Here is a 24,312-nt window from a genome sequence, read left to right as displayed (position 1 = left end):
TTTTAGAATTGCATGTTTTAATATTTTTTAGAATTACTCTTATAGAGGGCAAGTAAAATACTCATTGTTTAGTATTGTTTGACCAATTTATTTTAAGTAGATTGACAAAAGCATTTTTGGTAGTATATTGAACTAAATATGGCTTTATTTTAAATTGTTCAAATTTTACATTAATTAAAATTAGTGTTATTAAAAAGTATCTTTTTAGTCTAAGCATGTTCTGATTCTTAACATTTTATTTAATCTTTAAGCTATATTCCTCTTCCTAGTCCCCTACTGAGTACTTCCGATCTTCTGTTTTTCAAAATGTTTTCTTTCTCAGCATGAAAACCCTATTGCTTTATAGAAAAATGATGTCTGAAAATTCATTACCAAATTCCTTTAGATGATAGAAGAATACATTTTTGCCTTGTTTTTTATTGTACCTTTTAACTTAAACTGGTGTCACACATGAACTTTCTTAGAATCAGGCAGTTCCTGGTTCCTATGGGACTTCCTGTTTTCTCAAATAAAAATAGAAAAGCACCTCAGAAAGGAAACCTGGTCAGTGTGAACTACTTTGTAGGCTCAGTTAGTCTTAGTTGTGACCTGGCTTATAGAGATCCAGGTATCTGAAAGCTTTGAATATTTTTGCATGCAATTCTAAAATAGAGGAAAAGGAGGAGATTCTAAATAATAACCAGAGAGATGCTACATAATCAGCCATGAACTTGTTTGTGTCTTTTGGGGGAGGGTGGATGTATGGAGGTTGGATGGAAAGTGGTAAGTCCTTTCTTTATAATATTTATTAGAAGTAAGAAGTTGTTTAATACTGAGACTTTATTCTTAGCCACTTTGATGTGTATATTTGTTTCATGCCACTTTTCCAGATGTTAGCAAGGACTAGGAAGTTTTGTTTTTTAATCATTGGAAGTAAGAATTCTAAATGAATTATTCAGTTTTAAAGCATCTTGTAGATTTCCTCAAGTAGTAACTGCCTTTAGTCTATATTTTGAAGAGAGTTAAGGTGAAGAAATGATAGTCATTAATAGTAACGATAATAGGTAACATATATTAAGTGTTTGACACTATGCCAAGCATTTTATATGGTTTATCTCATTTAATCCTCACAACTGTATAAGGTAGGTACCATCATTACATCCTTCCATTACAGAAGAGGAAACTGCAACTTAGAGTGGCTAAATAGATGGTAGTTCAAGGCCACGTTGCGAGTAAGTAGTGGAGCTAGGACTTGAACCAAGTCACTCTAAGTTTTATAGAGCAAACCACAAAATCATAGTGAGAATGGTAAATATAGTAAGTCTGAAAATTTAGTTCCCCAACCTTTATTATCATCAGTTTGTTTATATATTGTTTGCATGTTTACATTCAGTTTTAGCATAGTACACTTTGGCATTTCCGAGGGCTTGTTTAGGGGGATTCTAATTCTCATTCTTAAATGATGCTAATAGTTCTCTCTTTTTCTTTCCTTGTTAGTAAAAAACTCCTTTGATGAAACATTTGGAAAAATAAAAGTAAGTAAAAAATCTTAATACTGATACTTCGTCTTGCGTTTTATATGATAAAGGTAGTAGGATGACTATCACCTAAAAAGTAGTAATTTTAAAGGCAATAAATTTTCTTATTTTTGAGTATTCCTTGACCACAGTATAATTAAATCTGACACCGATTTACACCTAAGAGCTGACCTGTTTATCACTTTGAGGTAAAAGCCACTGCCAAGTAAAATGGCAGTGGCATGTCATCTGGGGATCTGGTCTTAACCTTAAAAGTATGCCTGTTTTCTTAATTGTTGGGTACCCTAGCAGTTTTTGTCTTTTTTGCCCTCCTTTTGTTCTCTTTCGATTTTTTGCTCATCGGCATGCCTTTTCAACTGTCAGGAAGGCAAAGGATTTAGAGTCTTATGCAACTTATTTATGATTTCTTTTATTTTTAAAGGATTTATAATATTAATTTTAACCTAAGTTTTACTCACATGAAAACATTTTTCACTTACCATTCATCATTATAGGCACTCCAAAGATTATGATATTTGAGTTTATATTATAATACACAATTAGTTGTTAATTTTTTCTTATTATAGGAACTGACAGTAATACAGACCTGTACAGAAAACATTATTTGTTGTACTAAATGATATGTAATAATGTGTAATCAGATCCATAGAATGTTACTTTAGATTGTTAGTAATGATTATTTTCTGTAGTATTCTATTGTTGTGATATTGTTTTTTAAAAAAAGTTGACTTTATCATATTAAGTATAACATTGCTGCTGGCATCATAATTTAAATTTGCACAATATACTCACTGAACATTGAAAAGACAAGACTTTATTTTCTTCTGTATAATTTTCCCCTTGGGGGAACCTGAAGTTCCTAATCTCTAAATAATAATAATAATTGTAATGAAGATAATGGCAATTAACTTACATTACGTGTTTATTCTGTGCCAGGCACTATGCTAAGTGTTTAAAATCCATTAATATCATTTAATCAGGGACTTGATACAAAAATTGAAAATATCCTTGAGAAAATTGGCTGAGATACAAGAGGGAAATATTTAAAGGTGATAATATGTGAGAAAATTTGGTAGAGTCACCCTACAGTTTGGTTTTTCCCCTAAGAATGAGAACTTTGCTTCAGAGAATGATTTGTGTTAGTAAAAGAAAATCTGGAGCTTATCAAAACACGCAATTAGAAGGTAGCTATTTCAAATTAAAAAATTATTTTTGTTTAATGGAAGGTTACTTGAAAGCTTACTTTAAATATGGATTTATTTGTAGATCTTTAACTTGTTTTCAGGGTAATCAGTAGACACATTTCAAGCTGATTATTAGGAGGCAATCTGAAAAGCAGACAGAATGGAAAGTTTGTAATGAAACTATAAGCCAATATAAGTTTCTGTAAGAAAGTAACTTTAACATTTGATTTACACCCTTTTCGGATTTACTTCTAGTTTAGCATATTGGTGCTAAAGATTATTGAACCTTTCTATTTCTCAAAATTGATTTGTTCCCATTAATAAAATGTTCCATAAAAACTATTTAGGTCGTAATTTAGTTGATTATTTGGATGGCACTTGACACCCTTGTAATATATAGATGGTCATTTTGAATGAGTTGCTGTTGGAAAAATAATTCTTGAAAAAATTATAGCTGAGCTTTTTGGGCGTTTAAATGCATTGTATGCGAATGGAATAGCATGTATGTTATCCAGTATGAGATCCAGTTACATATGATTAGGTTTTGTTATTTCTTCTACTTGTCTAGTCCAATGATTTTGTTGTTGTTGTTTTTAATGTATTTATTTATTTGTTTTTTGGCTGCATTGGGTCTTCGTTGCTGCACACAGGCTTTCTCTAGTTGTGGTGAGCAGGGGCTACTCTTTGTTGCTGTGTGGCGGCTTCTCTTGTTGTGGAGCATAGGTTCTAGTCGCACGGGCTTCAGTAGTTGCAGCATGTGGCTCAGTAGCAGCACGCAATCCCTAGAGCACGTGGGCTCAGTAGTTGTGGTGCACGGGCTCAGTAGTCGTGGCTCGTGGGCTCTAGAGCATAGGCTCAGTAATTGTGGTGCACGGGCTTAGTTGCTCCATGTCATGTCGGATCTTCCCGGACCAGAGGTCGAACCCATGTCCCCTGCATTGGCAGGGAGATTCTTAACTACTGCACCACCAGGGAAGTCCTAGTCCAGGGTTAATATATGTGAATCAATAGATGAAGTTTATTCCCAGGCCTCTGATGTTCACTAAAGATGTAATCACAGAGGACAGTGTCAAATTTTTGGATTTAGTTTTGGTTTTGAAAGGGGTGTGGGGATAGGCATGATCAGGACATGCAAAACGAAAAGGGAATCGGTCTCTTTTCCAGTTAAGGAAGGAAACAAACTTCAAAACTCTCAACCACTTTAGTCCTGAAGCTTAATCAGATTTACCTTGGTTTTATATGTCAAGTCCACAACCTGCACTATCATTGGAACTCATCTTGTTATATTGAACATATTTATTAAAAAACGATTTTGTGGTTTAATCTATCACAGATGCATAGCTTTCAGAATCTTGAATTTCAGCCCCTGCGGTTACTTTTTGATGTCTAATTTTTGCAGTTTGGATTTTTAAGCTATGTGATAAGGACTGGCTTGATTCTGAATCAGGTTGAGATAGAGTTGAGGGGGTAAAAAGCAAATGGGTTGGAAGGCAAATAGTCAGCTGAAGGAATGTCACTTATCTCTAGCAACCATCTCACATAAAGCCAGGGACTCTGGTGGTAGGATTATGGAGACTTTGATGAGTTTTTTTCTTCCTAGTACCACTCATTAAAGCTGCATTGATCCATAGTGTGCCATCCATAGTGTGCAGACTTGTCTCTTCTGTCCTTGAACATATAGCGTGAAAACAAATGGATGAGATTACATGTCATTGGGCATATGAATTTTACTTTCCCAGCTTTTTTACTATCCTGTCTGAATTTGTTCCTGGTCATATTCATACAGTAATCCTATTTTGTTAGAAACTTAAGGAGAAAGGAAATAATAAAGACATAGCCCCCTCATAAATCATGAGTTTATTTCAAATAGTGTGATAAGCTATTCTTACCCCCTAACCTACCCTCCCCCGTTGCTTGTATCAGTTTCTCTTAATTGTGATTGCTCTTAAATTGAGGTCTCATTGCTTTAGACTACTTGTCAGGGTGCTTAGACATTGCAGTAGTCTGCACTCCGGTTTCCTTTCATATGGTCAGAATAATATTCCTGATGCACAGTTCTGTTTTACTTTTCTTGTCCTGAATGTTCAGAATGAAGTCAAACTCTTTGTCTTGGTATCTAGAGCTCTCTAGCCATTGATTCCAAACTGCTTTTCTAGTAGTTTGCTGAGTCAAAGTAGACTCTGGTTATGTAAGAAATATAACCAAAGGTTGTATTCCTTCAGGCCCATTCTGTTCCTTCTGCCTGGAATGCTGGTCAATTCTATTCTTTCTGTGAAGCCCGATTCAGATATTCCCTCTTCCATAAATGGATCTTCCCTCCCCTCCATCTTCTGTATTTACGTTGTACCTTGTTTGCAACTATAATATAACGTTTAGTATGTTTTTTGCCCTTGAGAACAGGAACCATCTTGTTCCCTGGGTTTCTTGCTTTGTTGAGAACAGTTCTTAACTCATAGTAGATGCTCATTAAATGTTTGTTTCACTTTAATGGTTCATAAATTTATACAGGGCCACTTTGGGACCTAGGAGGGGTTGAGGGTTAATTTAATTGAAGTGTCACTACTCATTCCCTTATTATGTGGTTGAGGCAGGTTAAAACAAAACATGAAGAAAACAGTCTCATAAGAATACACATGAGCGTGCATTGTATAGAGGGGGATTGGGAGCATTGTTTTGGTGGCTGGGGGAGTTTGTTGTATATAAGACATTTTCTAGCACTGACCTTAGTGCCAGTTTCCCAATCATCCTCAAGAAGGTAAAATATTTAGAGTGATAGTTTAGATTCTTAGATTAAGGTTTCTTTAAAATATGGTAGCCGTTGGTTAAATATGAATTTGTCTTTCAGATTATGTAGCTTCTATGGTTTTTAAATTCATTCACTGTTTTTCTTTTCGAATAAAAATTATTAATTGGTGCATTTTTCTCCCCGGAATTGGATATTTTATAATAATTTCTTTTAAATTTAGGAAAGTGAGAAAAATCTTATGATGAACACTTTATACAAGCTTCATGATCGATTGGCACAGCTTGCAGGTAATTGTTTTAACATTCATAGTCTCTAAAACTGTTTTGAAAATTAATTTGCATATATAGCATGCAGTATCAGTAGAAATGGTTTTTCCCAAGTTCAATGTTGTTATGTTACATTGTGGGGTGTCTTCTCTTTAGAAGTTTTTAGTCCTTATATGGAGTGGGTTTTTATCTGTATAGATATGTTTAATCAAGGCCTTTTTCCTGCCTGCCATATGTATACAATGAAATATAGATATATACTCTATGGTAAAAGTCATCACATTTTTTTATTGCATTGATAATAACAAAATTCTGAAAGCTTATATATCAGTTAAATTGGGTAAGCAGTGGATTAACTAAAATTCTCAATTAAATATAAAAGTGCAGATTTTCCTTTGGTGATTGTATAGGTGTCATTTCCTTGGATAAAGTAAATATATTACAGAATTTTTTTCTCCTGAAACATCGCATTTTCCTCATATTCTGGCCTTAGTAAGACTTTGAGAGTTCTCAGGTATGCAACATACCTGCAATTAGAATAATATAGGTGAATTGGCATGAAGTTTAGCATTTATAAAAGCTGTAGTAGAACCATATCTGTTTAATACCTTTTAACTTTTTTCAGTTATTTCACATATAATCTGAAAGAAGAGACTTTGGATTCTCTTCATATAAACAGTTACAAGAAAAGAAAAATGTAGTATTCCAAACTTTTGTTTGTAGCAGATCCTTTTGTAGAAACTAGGTCATTGGTAGAAACCTAGTAGGTGAATGTGGAACTTCTCTGGTCGAATGGAAGCATTGAGAATCCTGACAGTTCCCCATCCTCTCACCAATCTTTGCTTTTGTTTTTTTTTTGGGTCCTTAATTCTGGTCAGTTTTTTTTTGGCTAATAATTGTGTGTATATCACTAAAAGTCTTCTTTGCATTGACTGACAGACTGTTATATACATATGCTGCAATCTGATGACATACATTTGGTATGCTGTAGCACCCAGAAATGAAGTATATAATCTACATGGAATTCCTCATGTTGCTGCTACAAGCTTCTAGAGCTGTCTCTATAGCAGTGTTTTATGAAGTGTGTTAGATCGGCATAGTCTGGGGTGCTTTTAAAGATGTAGATTCCTTCCTCTACAGCAGGGGTCTGCAAACTTTTTTCTGTGAAGGAGCCAGATAGTAGATTTTTTAGGCTTTGTGGGATAGACTGTCTCTGTCACAACTGCTCATTTCTGCTGTTAGAGCCTGAAAGCAGCCATAGATAATACATGAATGAGCGTGGTTGTGTTGCAATAAAACTTCATTTATAAAAACCGGTGGTAGACCAGATTTGGTCTGTGGGTTTGCCAGCCTCTGCTGTAGATCTGTGGAATTGGAATCTCTGAGGATGGATTATAAAGTTTGAAGACTTACATGTTCATCTAATAGGTATTTCTACCTGTTTTACAACCATGACCATTAAAATCTGGCTACTTGAACAAAACGATAAATAGGAACATGGTTGCTTTTATGATAGAAAAATTTGCCAAGGATTTTACTTTAATTATTGTACTTTTATGTTAAATTTTTTTTTAAAAAGTACTTGAAAGAAACAAGTAGGAGAAACTTAAAATTGAAGTTCATTGTAAGGATAATTGATCTCTAATAACCACAGATAGCCTGAAAAAGAAAAAAAAAGGCTTTGGATTCTTTTATAAATAGTTACAAGAAAAGGAAAATGTAGTTTTCCAAACTTTTATATGTAGTACACGTATTTGTAGAAACCAGATTATAGGTAGAAGCTTTTAATTTCCCTATTGATTTGTGTTATAATAATTTTTTAAGTTATGCATACTCCTTGCTAAAGATAGGCTTAGTAATACTCCGAAAATGCACATTTTAATTCAAACTTGAACTCTTGAATTATTAGCTTTAGTTAATAGATGTATGAGTTAGCACAATGAATTTTCCCTCTTGAAAAATAATACATCTATAGAGGGCTTTCTTTGTGCCAAGATCTATGGATAGGCATCAGCATGACATGGTTCCTACCCCTGGCTAACAATTTCATTGGGAATGTAAGAGGAATGTATGTTTCTATCTAGACTGAAATACATTTAAAGGTTGTGGTTGATATAAAAATATTTGTTTATATTGCCTATTGAAATTTATTTCTAGAAAATATAAATGAGTGTTTATCTTCTTTCTTTACTGATTATAATAATATAATCTATAATTGTATAATTTGTAAAACTAGTTTGATTAATCATATTTGTTTTCTTCTGTTTAACATAGTACTGATTCAAAATTAATAATATGCTAATCTTTCCAGGAGATCATGAATGTGGCAGTTCTAGTCAGAGAACACTTTCTGTCCAAGAGGCAGCTGCATATTTGAAAGTAAGCAGTGAAATTAGAATTTTAATAGCTCTATCCTTAAAGTTTATGTAAATCATCACAACTTATATCTACAGTACCATGCATTTGATTACTTTAATTGTACTGTTACAAACTTGGGCCTGCTGTTTGGTGTAATGTGAGCAGATAGAGAAAGCAAAATTACTCAACATTTTTTGTTTTAGTTTGTTTTAGAACATTCTCTGTGAGAGAATGCACATTAGTTTGGAAAGGGTGCAGACACCATTGGTGAGAGAGAAATTGAGATAAGTAAGTAGCATATAAGAAAGCAAGTAAGCATCTAACCATTGTCATTTATTTCAATTCTTCTGCCCCGGGATAATTTTATTTCAGGGTTCTAAGAGAATTTGCAGATGTATTTTCTATACCACTGTAAGTAATCTAGGAAATCCTAGATAAAAGGATAGGTACTAGAAGGTTAAGATGGACAGGTGTCACTCTGATTTTCAAAAAGGGGATAGTGGATTTTGAAAACCCTATTGGGGAGCTTGATGTTAATCCAGTTCCATAAAGATAATTCCATAAAGATGTGAGTACTTGCAGATGGAAATGCTGATCCCTAGAAGTTGGCATCCATTCATCGTGAACAAGTCATATCATACAAACTTCATTTCCCCCCTTTTTGTGGTAAAAAAAACACATAACATGAGATCTGCCCTAAAGTGTACAGTATTATTAACTATATATGCATCATTGTGCAGCAGATCTCTCAAACTTTTTCATCTTGCATTACTGAATCTCTGTACCCATTGCACAGCAACTCCCCCTTTCCTCCTCCTCCCAGCCCCTGACCACCACCATGTCACTTTCTGCTTCTGTGAGTTTGACTACAGTAGATACCTCGTAAAAATGGAATCATGCAGTATTTGTCCTTCTGTGACTGGTTAATATCTCTTAGCACAGTGCCCTCAAGTTTCGCCCATGTTGTACTATATGACAGGATTTCCTTTTTTAAGGCTGAATAATATTCCACTGTATATACCCCACATTTTATTTATCCATTGATAGGCTGGTGAATATTTAGGTCTTTCTACTTCTTGGCTATTGTGAATAATACTGCAGTGAACATAGGAGTGCAAATATCTCTTAGATCCTGTTTTCAATTCTTTGGTAAATACCCAGAAGTGAGATTGCTGGAACATATAATAGTTCTAGTTTTAGTAATTTGATGAACTTCCATACTGGTCTCCATAATGGCTGCACCATTTTACATTCCCACCAACATTTACAAGGGTTCCCTTTTCTCCATATCCTTGAAAACTCTTATTTTGTTTTCTTTTGGTTCTGGTTTGTTTTTTAATAATGGCCATGCTAACAGGTGTAAGGTGATATCTCACAGTGGTTTTGATTTGCATTTCTTTGATGATTAGTGATGTCAAGCATCTTTTCATATACATATTGGACATTTTTATGTTTTCTTTGGAGAAATGTTTATTCAGGTCTCTTACCCATTTTTTAAATCAGGTTATCTGATTTTTTGTTATTGACTTGTAGGAGTTCCTTATTTACTTTTGGATGTTAACCCTTATCAGATATTTGGTTTGCAAATATTTTCTCCTGTTTCACAGATCCTCTTTTTACTCTGTTGATTGTTTCCTTTGCTATGCAGAAGCTTTTTAGTTTGATGTAGTCTCACTTGTCTCTTTTTGCTTATGTTGCCTGTGCTTTTGGTATCATATCCAGAAAATCATTGCCAGGTCATATTTAAAAAAATCATTGCTAAGGGCTTCTCTGGTGGTGCAGTGGTTGAGAGTCTGCCTGCCGATGCAGGGGACACAGGTTCGTGCACTGGTCCGGGAAGATCCCACATGCCGCGGAGCGGCTGGGCCTGTGAGCCATGGCTGCTGAGCCTGCGTGTTCGGAGCCTGTGCTCTGCAACAGGAGAGGCCACAACAGAGAGAGGCCCGCGTACCGCAAAAAAAAAAAAAAAAAATTATTGCTAAGACCAATATCATGAAGCTTTTCCCCTGTATTTTCTTCTAAGAGTTGTTTTTTTAATATCATTCCTTATTTTTTATTAATTAATTAATTTATTTTTGCTGTGTTGGGTCTTCATTTCTGTGCGAGGGCTTTCTCTAGTTGTGGCAAGCGGGGGGCCACTCTTCATCGCAGTGCGCGGGCCTCTCACTACTGCGGCCTCTCTTGTTGCGGAGCACAGGCTCCAGACGCGCAGGCTCAGTAGTTGTGGCTCATGGGCCTAGTTGCTCCACGGCATGTGGGATCCTCCCAGACCAGGGCTCGAACCCGTGTCCCCTGCATTAGCAGGCAGATTCTCAACCACTGCACCACCAGGAAAGTCCCATCTTCTAAGAGTTTTATAGTTTCATGTCCTGTTTAAGTCTTCAATCCATTTTGAGTTGATTTTTGTGTAGTGTAAGATAAAGCTTCAGTTTCATTCATTTGCATGTGGAAATCCAGTTTTCTCAACACCATTTGTTGAAGAAACTATCCTTTTCCTGTTGTGTGTTCTTAGCACACTTGTTGAAGATCAGTTGACCATATATGAGACCTTCTCTGTTTTCTTCCATTGTTCTATGTGTCTCTCTTTACATCAGTACCGTACTGTTTTGATTACTGTACCTTTGTGATATGTTTTGAAGTCAGGAAGTATGGGGCCTCTAGCTTTGTTCTTCTTGCTTAAAATTGTTTTGGCTATTCAGGATCCTTTGTGGTTCCATATGAATTTTAGAATTGATCTTTCTGTTTCTCAAAAAAGTACTACTGAGATTTTGATGGGAATTGCATTGAATCTGTAGATTGCTTTGGGTAGTATGGACATTTTAACAATATTAAGTCTTGCAATCATGAACACAGGATGCCTTTTCATTTATTTGTGTCTTGAATTTCTTTAAGCAGTGCTTTGTAGTTTTCAGTGTGTAAGTCTGTCACATTCTTGGTAATGTTTATTCCTAAGTATTTTGTTCTTTTTGATGCTATTATAAATGACATTTTCTTAATTTTCTTTTCTGATTTTTCATTTTTGTGTATAGAAATGCAACTTCTTTTTTATATTAATTTTTTTATCCTGCAACTTTGCTGAATTGCTTAAATTGTAATGGTTTTTTTTGTGGAGTCTGTAGAGTCTTCTATGTATAAGATCGTGTTTCTGCAAACATAATTTTACTTCCTCCTTTCCAATTTGTATGCATTTTCTTTTCTCACCTAATTGCTGTAGCTAGGATTTCTAGTACTATATTGAATAGAAATGGTAACAATGGACATCTTTGCCTTATTCCTAGTCTCCAAGGAAAAACTTGGAGTTTTTCACAGTTAAGTATATACTAGCCATTGGCTTTTCATATGTGGCTTTTATTATTTTGAGGTAATTTGCTTCTGTTCCTGATCTGTCAAGTGTTTTTAATAATTTAAGGTGTTGAATTTTGTCAAATGCTTTTTCTGTATTTATTGAAATGATCATGTGAGTTTTAATTTTTTGTTCTTTTAATGTGGTGTGTATCCCATTGATTGGCTTTTGTATGTTGGACCATCCTTGCATTCTTGGAATAAATCCCACTTGGTCATGGTGTCTGATCCTTTTAATGTGTTAAAACTGTTGAACTCAGTTTGCTAATATTTTGTTGAGGATTTGCATCTGTATTCATCAGGGATATTGGTCTGTATTTCCTTTCTTGTAGTGTTTTCGTTCAGCTTTGGTGTCAGAGTAATGCTGGCCTCATAAAATGAGTGTGGAAGTGTTCCCTCCTCTTAAAATTTTTTGGAAGAATTTGAGAAGCATAAGTGTTAATTCTTTTTTAAATGTTTAGTAGCATCCTCCAGTGAAACCACTGAATCCTAGACTTTTCTTTGTTGGGAGGTTTTTGATTACTGATTCAGTTTCTGTGCTAGTTATAGGTCTGTTCAGATTTTCTATTTCTTCATTAGTCTTGATAGGTTATATGTTTCTAGGAATTTATCCTTTTTTTTTCTAGGTTATCCAGTTTGTTGATGAGTAATTGTCCGTGGTAGTCTGTTACGATCCTTTGTATTTCTCTGACATCAATTTTAATACCTCCTCTTTCATTTCTGATTATGTTTGAGGCTTCTCTCTCTTTTTATTAACTAAGGGTTTGTCAATTTTGCTGATCTTTTCTAAAAATCACTTCTTTGTTTTGTTGATTTTTTAAAATTTTATTTCTGCCCTAATCCTTATCATTTCCTTCTGTTAACTTTGGGTTTAATTCTTCTTTTTCTAGTTCTTTGAGGTGTAAAGATGGGTGGTTTATTTGAGAGTCTCTTCTTTTTTAATGTAGGCATTTACCACTATGAAATTCCCTGTTAGAACTGCTCTTGCTGTATCCCATAAGAAGCTGTTGGACTTCTTGAATCTGAACGTCCATTTCTTTCCCCAGATTTGGGAGTTTTGGGTCATTATTTCTTCAAATAAGCTTTCTGCTCCTTTCACTCCTCTCCTTCTGGGACTTCCATAATGCATGTATTGATCTAACTGATAATGTTCAGTAAGTCCCTTAAGCCTTTCTTCATTCTTCTTCATTCTCTTTTCTTTTTGTTCCTCTGGATAATTTCAAATGACTTATCTTTGAGTTCCTTGATTCTTTGTTCTGCTTGATTTAAGACTGCTTTTGAACCCATCTTTTGAATTTTTCAATTCAGGTATTGTATTCTTCAGCTTCAAAATTCCTGTTTGGTTCTTTTTAGTGTTTTCTCTTTATTGATATTCTCATTTTATTTATGCATTGTTTTCCTGAGCTTGTTGAACATCTTTATGACAGTTAGTTTTAGATTTTTATCAGGTAATTCATATAGCTCAGTTTCTTTAGGGTCAGTTCCTGGAGATTTATTTTGTTCTCTTAGTTGGGCCATGTTTTCCTTGTTTCCTTTGTGTGTCTTGTTACCTTGTGTTGGGATCTACCATTTGAAAACACAGCCACATCTACTAGCCTTTACAGACTGCCTTCATGCAGGGGAAGACCTTTACCACTGAGCTCAGATAGAGATTCTGGGGTCCCCTCAAACCTTTTTTGTGGATGCATCTTTTCTGGACCTGTGGGTGTATATTCCCAACTAGAGAGATTTTGCAGGTTTCTTTTTATAGGAGCTTGTAATCTCTTGCTCCCTCTGGTGTCTGTTTGCTGTACTGCGGGTTCTCTGGAACCGCAGGAAGCTGTCCAGCTCTTTTTTATTTTCAGCAACCCCCAGACATCTAGACTATGTCAGATCTCAGTGCTCTGAAACAAGTGATACAGAAACCAGTCCCTTGGGCAGCTCCCTGAGAAACTGAAACATTGGACACATGTTCCAACTCTTTCCCTCCTTGGGGAGAAACCAGGAGTTAGGGGTTTTCTGCCACTTATTCTGCACTGAGCTGCAGGGAGGGGAAGTGGCAAGTGAGTGTGTATTAGTTCATTGCCTTTGTTCTTGGCAACCCCCAACCTGGTGCCCTTACCTATTAGTGCTAAGATTCAAGCAAGACAGAAGCCAGTCCCTCTGGCGGCCCCTGAAAAGTCTGAACATTGGGCATATGTTCCAGTCTTCTCTTTCCCTCCTCAAGGATAAGCCAGGAGTTGGGAATTTTCTCCAGATCACATTATGGTATGCCAGGGGAAGGAGCTCCGGTGGAGTGAGTGTTATGAATTTTCCTACCTTCATGCAGCTAGTTTTGCGCATGCTTGGGGTGCAGGAGGCTCTTAACCGGTTTCTAGATTTCTTACAAAGGAGTATTATTGAATTTGTGTCTCTGTGGGGGAAGGAGGGTCTGGAGCTTCCTATTCTGTCATCTTCCTGACATCACCCCCTCTTTTTTTTTTTTTTTTAATTTAGAATGTAGTATAGTTCTAAGGCTTTCAGCGAGGTTTTAGTGACAATCTGCCATGATATGCTCGTCAAAAAAGAGAAATATGGACTCAGTTCTTAACTTAATTCATAACTTATATGTAGATACTTAAAAGACGTTGAGACAGTATGATATGATGGAGATTTGATGTTGATTCCAATTCTAGCACTGGCACATAGAAACCGTGTGTCTTGGTAAAGTCCCTTTACGTTTCTGTACCTGTATCTCAGTGTGAAAGTGGGACTGTTCTTAATAATGCCTGTCAGAGTTGTTGGGAGACTTGTGAGAATACAAAGTACCTAGGTCAGTGCCTGATGATTATAATAACTTCCAATAAATTTTACTTCTTTTTTTGTGTGTTTCCTAACTAATTAAACCCGTGTCAGTCTGAAGAGAGTTTTCTAATAACATGCTGCAGGATTTGTCTCTCAACCTTGTTCTTTTCTTCATTTTCAGTTTTGACCTAGATGAGAACATTGATGACAGGCAAATTCGTGGATAGCGTAATAGTTAATAGGTTGGATACCTAAAGGATTAGGATCCAAAAAGGTCTAAATAAGAAGGGCTTATGATTATGGGACTTTGTCTTAAGGGATGGAAAAATTGCTAGATATATTATGGGGGTGGGGACAAAGAAGGGATTGGATTGAGTAGGCTAAAGGGAACATAGAATCAAATATTCCAGGAAAAGGGCATAGCATGTGGGAATCCAAAGCCAGCAAGCCATTCGTTATGATTTGACCATGTTTTTACTTTTAGCAGTGGGAAAAACTGATCCCAACCAGTGATTCCCTCCTGCTTTCTCTTCTTTTTTTTCCCAGTTGAATCTCTCAGAGAGGTAATGGCACAGATATCTGTTATCATTGGTCATAAATTCCTGGAGCAGGATTAATTTACATTTCAGACAAACCTCAAGACTCTTAAAATCTACTGAGTTGTATTTGAAGGAAGGACTAAAGGGTTGGATGGGATAGGGCTTGGGAACAGGATCGGGCTTGATCAGTAGTTAAGCTGGAGCTGAAGAAGAGTCGGGTTGGTGTGGAAGGATGATTAACTGCCTCTCTTTCCCGTCCCCAGCCATTTGATTGGATAAGGTAAAAAGAAGGACACAGAACCAGGGTTGGGACAAGTTGGAGTCTAAGCCAGGCAGCAGTAGGGTACAAGACATTAGTTTGATTGAAGACTGGCAGCAAAGGAGTTAATGGATACACCCATGCATGAGTTAGTTGGGAACTGCCTGTATTGAGTTTAAAAAAAAATAAAAGTGATGCTAAAGAATTCTGGTCTTAAAAGATTTTAATATCTTTTCTCTGGGACTTTTATGTTTCAGATTGGGTTTTGCCCTTTTTTTGTTAATTCAGTAGAATTTCTAATGTATATTTTTACAAGAGATTTTGGATTAATTAGTTAAGTGAAGTTACTTTATGTAGGTAACATCCTTATACATTTAGGGGTGTGTGTGTGTGTGTGTGTGTGTGTGTGTGTGTGTGTGTGTTAACCTTTTCTTTTTGGAGTCCCATTTTTAGCTTTTCAAATGCTGTGAAATCTGGTATGGCTTGTTACCACCAAAGATGCAGTTTGGACTGCTACTAAAAGGAAAAAAAGCATTAAACAGGGTTTTTTCCACAAAAATAAAGTTTTAAGGTTTAGATAAAAGCTTTTAGGTGCTGTTTTTAATAATGCTTATTTTTTCAGTATAACATTAACCCATGCTTATGATTTAACTCATACAGAAAATAAAAGGAAAATTGCATTTCAAATTCATCACCTAAGGTTAGCCACTCATTTTGGTCCATGTTTCTCTAGTCTTATATTTTTTCCCCAAAATTAGTATCACTATAAATATTATAAATGTCATATTGTAAATATTTACATAGTTTTTCCTTTAAGTTGTTAGTGTTTTCCCATGTCATTGTTCAGGTTTTTAAAAATTATTTCTTTTTATCACTGGATAATATTTCTTTACATGATTGTATTGTACTGGTTTGTGGTTTTATGAAAGTACCTTAATTTTTGCATTATAGTACTTGATTTTGTGATCATTTCCTTAGGAAATAGTCCTGGAGATGAAATTACTTGTTCAAAGAACTTTTGTTAATGCTTTTGATATATGTTGCCAAATTACTTTCTAATTTTTAATGATAATTTTAGCACAGTCTATCCAAAATTGATATTTTATTTTACCCAAGTTCTAGAATAAGTATGGAAGAACCCCACTACGAAGCTGGTATCAAATAATGATGACCATATATATATTGTAGGCTTTCTGCTTGTGGAGAGGGATCTGTTGTACCTTTTATGTATTTGTACTATGGTTTCACCTGCAACACAATTAAGCTTTTGCATTCAGGAGTAAATGAGCCAGGGAATATGTAGCACTCCTACAGTATAAGCTAATTTTTTTCCCAACTTCTAGTGCATTTTAAGCACAGTATTAGTAAATGTTTGATGGAGTAAAATGAGTGAATAAGCCTCAGTAAAAATGTTTAAAATTTTTCTTCAATTTGATTCTTTACATTCTATTTTTATTTTATTGCTCCCACTTTCTCCTTCAAAGGAACTTTAAATAAATGTGACAATTAATTTAAATAACTTAAACACTTTTTCTTACTTCTCCAGTGTTTTTCTTGAACTTTTTATTCATCATTTTTGAGATTGAAAGCTTGTTTGTTTTGATTTGTAAAAAGTTAAGAGGTCCCTCTGGTGGAACATTTAGGAAATACATGGCACTATATTTTCATGAAAAGACAGATTGCTTTTAAGTTAAATGGTGGGAGCTTTGTATGATAACTTAACAATAGAATGATGTAATGGATGGTGGTTCATTTCCTAGGTCACTTTCAAAACCTGTTTAATTTTTAACCCAATATGTTTAAGGTTTGTGAAGAATATAATAGGAAAGAAGATAGCTGCAAATGTGCCAAATTATGGGCTGGATAGATTTTTTATGAACTAGCTTGGAATGCTAATCACTGTTAATAAAATTGTGTCTTTGTGGAAAAATAAGTATTCTAAGAAATGGAGTGAGGGATACATTTCATAATAATTATAATATTTCAAGTATAATTTATCTTAGTACTTTCTGTATGTTACCTTTGATTTCACAATGATCCGGAAAGGTAGGTGGTATCAGACCCACTTTATTAAGAAACTAAAGCTCAGAGAGGTTTAATAACTAGGTCATCCAGCTAGTAAGTGATGGAACTGTGAATAGAATCAAAGTATTTGCTGTTTTCACTGTATTGTTCTACCTCTTAGATGGAAGGCCTGGGTTTATAGCCCCTACCCTCATCTATTGAGTGGTCAAGGGACTGACCCTGAATAGGGTTTAGAATCTGAAGAATTGATCAAAGTATATTCATCTGCATAAATGACTTATTTTCTCTTATTTCCGCTTAAGGTTATACACATAGCTATTCAGTAGTGGAGTCATGATCTGATTCCAGGCCTCTTTGATTCTAAGGACCATGTTCTTTCCGTTATTCTTGGAGGTGAAAGATCAAGTTTCCACTGAATCATCAAGAATTAAATCATACTCACTATTGATTTCTGTGTGTCGTATTTTACTTAAAGGTAACATCTAATGTATGGCATATATCATCTCACAATTAAGCAGAATATTCACTAACTAGAAAGCCACGTAGCTATTATTACCATGTAAATTATCCATTTGTGAACTATATCCAATAGATTTTTAATCTTTGCTTGACTTCTCCCTGTACCAGTATCATTTTCCCTCCTTACAAATGTTTTGTTACTTTATTTAATGAACGGAATCTTTTACATGAAACAGTATTATTTTTGTACTTTGTAATCCAAGTTCGAAGCATCTGATACAGGTTTTTAAATACGCATTTTTGGCTAGTTATTTTGAAAATAAGTAAATTTGTAATTGGGAATCATGGGTGTGTATGTATGTGTACATATATAGTGTATTAAAATAGATTTGTTAAAGATTTGGGAAAACATGCTTTGAATTTAGAAAGATTTCTATGAAGCAATCAGCAGTGTGTTAGCAGAAATATTGCCTATATGTAACTAGTAATAAGCAATTATGTTAATAGTAGGCCTGATTTTAAAATTAAAAACTTAGTTTCCTCCTGAGTTTTGTCACCAGTTATTAAAAAATGGACGTTTTATGATACAGGAATGCCTTACCTCGAGGGCTGGCAAACTGCAGCCTGTGAGCCATTTTTTGGTATGGCCTGCTAGCTGTTTTTTTACAACGTTTTTAAAGGTTGCTTAAAAAAAAAGTGACAGAGACCAGAAGTGTATACTGCTGCAAAGCTTAAAATATTTACTCTCTGGCCCTTTACAAAAAAGTTGGCCTACCCCTGCCTTACAGCTTTCCAGGTAGCTCCAAAAAGTGAACAGTAAAACACTTCAGACTCTTATAATCAGGTAGATGCTGTGTATGCTCCAGTGTTAGCATGAGCTATTTAATTAGCATAAGCCAGAAAAAAATTCAACTTTTATGTCTATAAAAATTCCATTTTATGATACTATAGAACTCTAAGTACTATGTAGAATACTTGTGGAAGTGATAACTTATTTAAGAACTCAACACCCTTTCAATCTTTAATGAAGTTTTAAATAAATTATCATTTGTTTTTTGAAAATCTGTATTCATAAAGGAACATTCCATGGTTCTATTGTATTCCAGGTAGTCATTGGATATCCAGAGGTATTAACATAGGAAAGGAAAACAGAAAATGGGAAAAATAACAACGGATGCCTTTTTCTATCCTTAGTATTTTATAACTAGAAGTGTTAAGCTCTTTGTTCTCCACATAACTTATTAAAGTAGGTGTCCTTGTTAATTTGAACCATTATGTACATTTTTAAGGATAATTAATGAAGGTAGTAATTTTGTTTATAAAGTTTTTAGCTTCCTAAAATTGTTATATTTAAATTATATAACTAGTAAACTTGGAAATTTCTTTGTTTTTACATTCTTTGACATATGTTTATAGTCTAGCCTTCTAAATTCTGTGTAATAATGCAAACATGTCATAATATTCTGCATACTGTATTAATACAAACTGAAGAGCATATATGTAAATACAGGTTAAATACAATGTATGTATTTCATTGATTTTTTAAAAAATATCCACATCTTTCAAGGGTGCTATCATGTCTTTGTCTTTGAAGGATGAAGTCTTTGAAAGAAACTAAATGAGTACAAAATCATTTTTAAAAACCAATACATTACAAAGAGGAATCAACGCAAGGTCTTCAGCTCCCATATTAATAACCCATATTAATATCACTTTATGGATTTTCAAAATCCTGTATAACTTGTGCTTTATCTAATCCTGATCCATGCAGTGTAACCAGAAGTATATTCTGTTGGTGTTCCTTTATCAAAGCTTGAATCTGCTCTAATTTTAGAGTATGTGAATGTGCATTCTGTTTGATTTTTAGTTATATACAAAGTGATTTCTAATTTTATAACAATTAAAACAGTAATTGCCTGAAATTGTTTTGTATAATCGCATAACATCTTAGGGCAATATTAAACAAAATTCACTTTTTCTTCATTATTTTCTAGTTCTTACTCAAATGAGTATATATCTTTTATAGTTATAAATAAGTTGAATGTTGTATTTTACTTTTTAAAGCATATAGCTATTTAGCTGTCATCATGATCATTTCTAAATTCATAATATCCCACTGAAGTGATCTCACATATAAACCATTTCTCAATAATTAAATACTAACATTGGCTACAATTTTTTGATATTTATAAATATTGCCAAAATTATCACACTTAAAAAAATAACAGATAGCCTATAGTTATCTTCAGCATCTGAAAATCCTGGTAGTAGTTACACGTAAGTAATGATGCCTAGCAGTATTAGTTCTGCTTCATAAAATTGTTTACTATACTTTCAAATTTGATATATTAAAATAACTGCCAGTTTCATATTAGGAAGGAAACTGATCAAATGAGAACCTTGTAATTTCCAAAGCTGTTGAAGAATATGTTGTTAAAATTCAATAGCTATTACTTATAAACATTTTTAAGGGATTGTAAAAAGTGATTTCTTATTTCTACTTTTAGAAATTCATTTTTTGCACTTCCAAAAGTACATAAAGACATAATTTTTGAATAGAATGCAAGCTCCATGAGCACAGGGAATTTCAGCTTTTTGTTTAGTGCTACATCTCTAGGTCCTAGAATAGTACCTGGCACATAGTGAGCCCTCAATAAATATTTTGAATGAAGCAATTTTCAAGGATGTTTATTTACAGTATTATTTAGTATACTGAAATTGGAAACACTTCATGTTCATTAATAAGGGGGTGATTAGTGTAAAATAACCACACAGTGGAATATTATCTTGATGGAAAAAATTGAGGTTGTTCCATGTGTACTGACATTGACATTCATGCCACCTCATTCTGTGAATAAAGCAAGTAGAAAAACAGTATGCATAATATAATACCACTTTTGTTTTTAATATTTTGATTTAAAAAATACATAATCCATTTATGCTCAGCAATTCTTAAACTTTTTGCACTCCTAAAATTACTGATGATTCTAAATGACATCTGTTTGTGGGCTAGATATGTATTTATTTATATTTAGATATACATTTGCCATGTTAAAGTTAAGACAACATTTAAAAATTTACTTATTCATTTAAAATAAGAATAATGAATTTATTACGTTAACATAAATACTGTATTTTTATGAAAATAACTATATTTTCCAAAATAAAAACATTTAGTGAGAAGTGGCATTGTTTTATATTTTTGCAAATCTCTTTAATGTCTATCATAATTAAAATAACCGACTTCTCATATCTGCTTCTTTATTTAATCCATCGTGATGCTGTTTTGGTTGAAGTACCTCAAGAAAATCTAGCCTCACACAGATACGTAGTCAAAACGGGGAAAAGTATTTTAATTCTCTATTCCGATAATTGTAGATATTCTTCAATACCAAAACTCTACAAGTAGTAGTTTCTTAAAGATTAGCGGCAATGTAGAATTTAAAGCTATGTCAGCGAACTTTTCGTACTCATACTTTTCATACTAAAGCCCTTTGGTCTGTTTTGCACTTAGAATAGATCTTTTACCCATGCAAGATTTTATAGCTGGTGATTGTTCATTTGGAAAATATTGGTTCACTGGTTATGCAGATCTTCCAAATGTTGACACATTTTATTATGCCATGCTCAAAAGTCACATTTGTTAATATCACAGCATAGTCTCATTGCAAAGGTTTTCAAGTATTGTGAAGTTGTTAGGCTCATAGTAATGGATGAGCATTTTTTGAAATTCTCCTTTTCACTTGAAAGCTTGAATTTTGTCATTGATAACACAATCAGTTGTTTTTCTGGAGTTGATGGGCTTAACTTCATTCACTTGTTGAGAAAACAGCTGTTAAACATCCAAGTCTGAATAATTGTCATCTGTTCATCTACAGATAGTGTTCCATTAAAAAAGGGGGGGGGGCTAATTTACTCTTAATCACAATGATACTTGAAAAGAAAATTACTATTTTTTTAAATCTGTAAATAAAAAAATGAAAAGAAAACAAAGCAGAATGTTCAGTGGTTATCTTAGGGTGGTGGGGAAATGGTGACTTTTTTCTTCTTTCTCCTTTCATTTTTCTGTAATGAATAATATCTTTTTATTATGTTATATAGTTTAAAGTGTTATATAAAGTATGTTATTTATAGGACAACTTACACATAACAAGTGGATATGAATTATAAAGAATAGTTATTTTCTCTATTTTTCTTATTAGGATTTAGGTCCTGAATATGAAGATATATTTAACATCTCATTGCAGTGGATTTTTGAAAATGGAAAAGATGTTGGAATAAGGTAAAGGATTTGGTTTCCACTTTGTCCATTTTGTAGTCTAAGAAGTGATTTTGACTCTAAACTCTCCCTTAATTATTTTTAAATAGGTGTGTTGGTTATGGCCCTGAGGAAGAATTGACAAATATAGTTGATGTACAGTTTTTACAATCCACAAGACCACAGATGTCCTTCTGGTGTCGTTTTCGACGTGCTTTTATTACTGTCACCCACAGGTTATTGTTGTTATGCTTAGGTAAGTTGTGAGGATGAGAAAGCAGATACATTGTAATCTAGAATTTTTGTGTCTGTATTTCACCAAATGCCAGGATTGAGAATATACTTCTGTGATAGTTGTCATTATAAATCGCATCCAGAAGTCTTCAGTAAGGTATAAGAATATTGAGGGTTTCTATAATGTCCGTATCAATCTAAGGGCTTAGAAAACAGTGCTGTGAGGAGAGGTGGGAATCAAACTTTGTCATGTGAATGTCACAGAAAAAACAAATTTAGCGCATAGATAGAAATCTGCTTTAGGAAATAGAACAGGAAGATACAAAAATTAAGCTTATTTTTAAAATACTATATTAGAAATTAACTTAATTAAAATTATTTTTAATTAAAAAAATACCATTAAATGAATTAAAATTTTCATTCAGATTCCTAGATTTTATGTGACTATTTTGATTCATAACAGGAATTTAGGAGATACTCATATTTTTTTCTTTTTTCTGCCCAATTCCTGTAAAAATAATTCAGGTTACTTAAAGTTAGAGGTAGTTTGTTTACAGTCTCATAAGACTCACTTTTCTCGTAGCTTAATGCTGAAAGAAAAAAGTTTGTGAAACATAGTTATGTTACTTTGTTTTCAAAAAAAATAATAGAATTTAAATGTTCAGTTGTCAGCATAATGAAGAAATGGTTTTTCTGGAGATATTAAGTGACACTCTGGGAAATGTTTAATATTAAATTTTTCTATGTAATTTGATCATGTAGCTAATTCAGACCACTATCTTGAAGGCTTATTCCATTATCCCATTATGGCAGTTAAAATAGTCACTGTAGAAACTGTCAAAATGGCTTTTTTTTGCTTTATTTTGTTAATACCACATTTAACAACTGACAAAATAACTTCAAGTTGCAGTGAATATTATTGAATGCCATTGACCACAGTTTTAAAAACAATATATAAATATTGCAGGTGTAGTGATGGTTTGCGTTGTTCTGCGTTACATGAAATATCGCTGGACAAAAGAGGAAGAAGAAACAAGGCAGATGTATGACATGGTGGTAAAGATTATAGGTATAGTATTTGTAAAAATCTAAACTACTTCTAGAATAGTCATTATGTGATAAACTACATGATGTCCAGTGATTGCTTCATTTGTAAATTTGTTTGATTTACTTTCAGATGTTTTACGAACTCATAATGAAGCTTGCCAGGAAAATAAAGATTTACAGCCTTACATGCCTATTCCCCATGTGCGAAATTCCTTAATACAGCCTCCCGACAGGTGTGTTCAACACATTATGAGTTGAAGTAAATCAGAATGTTGGTATCTTCTGCAGTCATGAAAATTACACTGAGAGTTGTGACCCTTCTCAGCTAGACCTGTTTTATTGTACAGGCTTTATTTTTGTACTTTAAACTCTTTTCTAAATTTTCATCTATTATCTTCCTGATTTTGAGTGGCATAATAGACAACTGGATTTCAAAATATACACTCTTGATTCTTTGTTGTCAGTCTCTACCTTATTTCCTTTAATTCTGTCTTGATAAGGAAACAGACAGAGAACAGGCAGAGATGTTTTATTAATAATGTTTTAAAATACTTCCTTTTGTTGTTAATAAAGCTTTTTAAATAAAAGAATTAAGCAATAACTTCTTGAAAATAAAAGATGATGTCACATTCTAAAGCAATATTCTTACCCTAGCAACACATCAGAATCACCAGTGGAGCTTTTGTGCAGGAGGCGGCGAGGGCGGGGGGAATACCAGTGCATTGTTCCAAATATAGTCAATCTGAGGTGAGGTTCATTCATCTAAATCTTTTTGGAAAAAACTCCTCCATATGCAGTGATAAGAACAGCCCGCATTAAGAGTAACCACTACCTTCAATGACTAATATTTGAAAAAGATGACAAGCCAAGATGATAGTAAAGTTGTCATTTTCCTTCAAATGATAGGAGAAAAATGAAGAAAGTCTGGGATAGAGCTGTTGACTTCCTTGCTGCTAATGAGTCTAGAGTTCGCACGGAAACACGAAGAATAGGTGGTGCAGATTTTCTAGTTTGGCGGTGGATCCAGCCTTCTGCATCCTGTGACAAAATATTAGTAATACCTTCTAAAGTGTGGCAAGGTCAAGGTATGTATTTTTAAACAACAAAAAAATATAAATGTAATTTTTTCAAATGCAAAAGCCTTACGTGTTTACAGTAAAATAGTATAACTGAAAGATGTATGAAGGCAGAGCTCCCTTCCAGTTCCATCCCATAGAAGGAATCAGTGTTAGCTTTTTACATGTCCTCCCACTTTTCTCCTTGCTAATATAAACAACATGGTTTGTCTTCACTGTAATAAAATTCTAGAGACATT

At 33.9% G+C, this 24,312-nt stretch overlaps 1 protein-coding gene across 5 annotated transcripts in view; it reads left to right on the top strand.

The window, feature by feature from the left end:
* LEMD3 (LEM domain containing 3) overlaps positions 1-24,312 on the top strand; it is an 85,676-nt gene that overhangs the window by 31,489 nt on the left and 29,875 nt on the right. For all 5 annotated transcript variants that reach the window (XM_032644294.1, XM_032644292.1, XM_032644290.1 and 2 more), the window contains 8 exons: positions 1,477-1,514; positions 5,668-5,734; positions 8,025-8,092; positions 21,661-21,740; positions 21,827-21,972; positions 22,918-23,019; positions 23,128-23,230; positions 23,904-24,082. In XM_032644294.1, coding sequence (XP_032500185.1) covers positions 1,477-1,514; positions 5,668-5,734; positions 8,025-8,092; positions 21,661-21,740; positions 21,827-21,972; positions 22,918-23,019; positions 23,128-23,230; positions 23,904-24,082 — 783 coding nt within the window. The remainder of the gene's footprint in view (positions 1-1,476; positions 1,515-5,667; positions 5,735-8,024; positions 8,093-21,660; positions 21,741-21,826; positions 21,973-22,917; positions 23,020-23,127; positions 23,231-23,903; positions 24,083-24,312) is intronic.

The sequence above is a fragment of the Phocoena sinus genome, chromosome 10, assembly GCF_008692025.1.
Source record: "Phocoena sinus isolate mPhoSin1 chromosome 10, mPhoSin1.pri, whole genome shotgun sequence".
NCBI lineage: Eukaryota > Metazoa > Chordata > Mammalia > Artiodactyla > Phocoenidae > Phocoena > Phocoena sinus.
The sequence above is the reverse complement of the archived record's forward strand: the minus strand, read 5'-3'. Positions and strand labels throughout refer to the sequence as shown.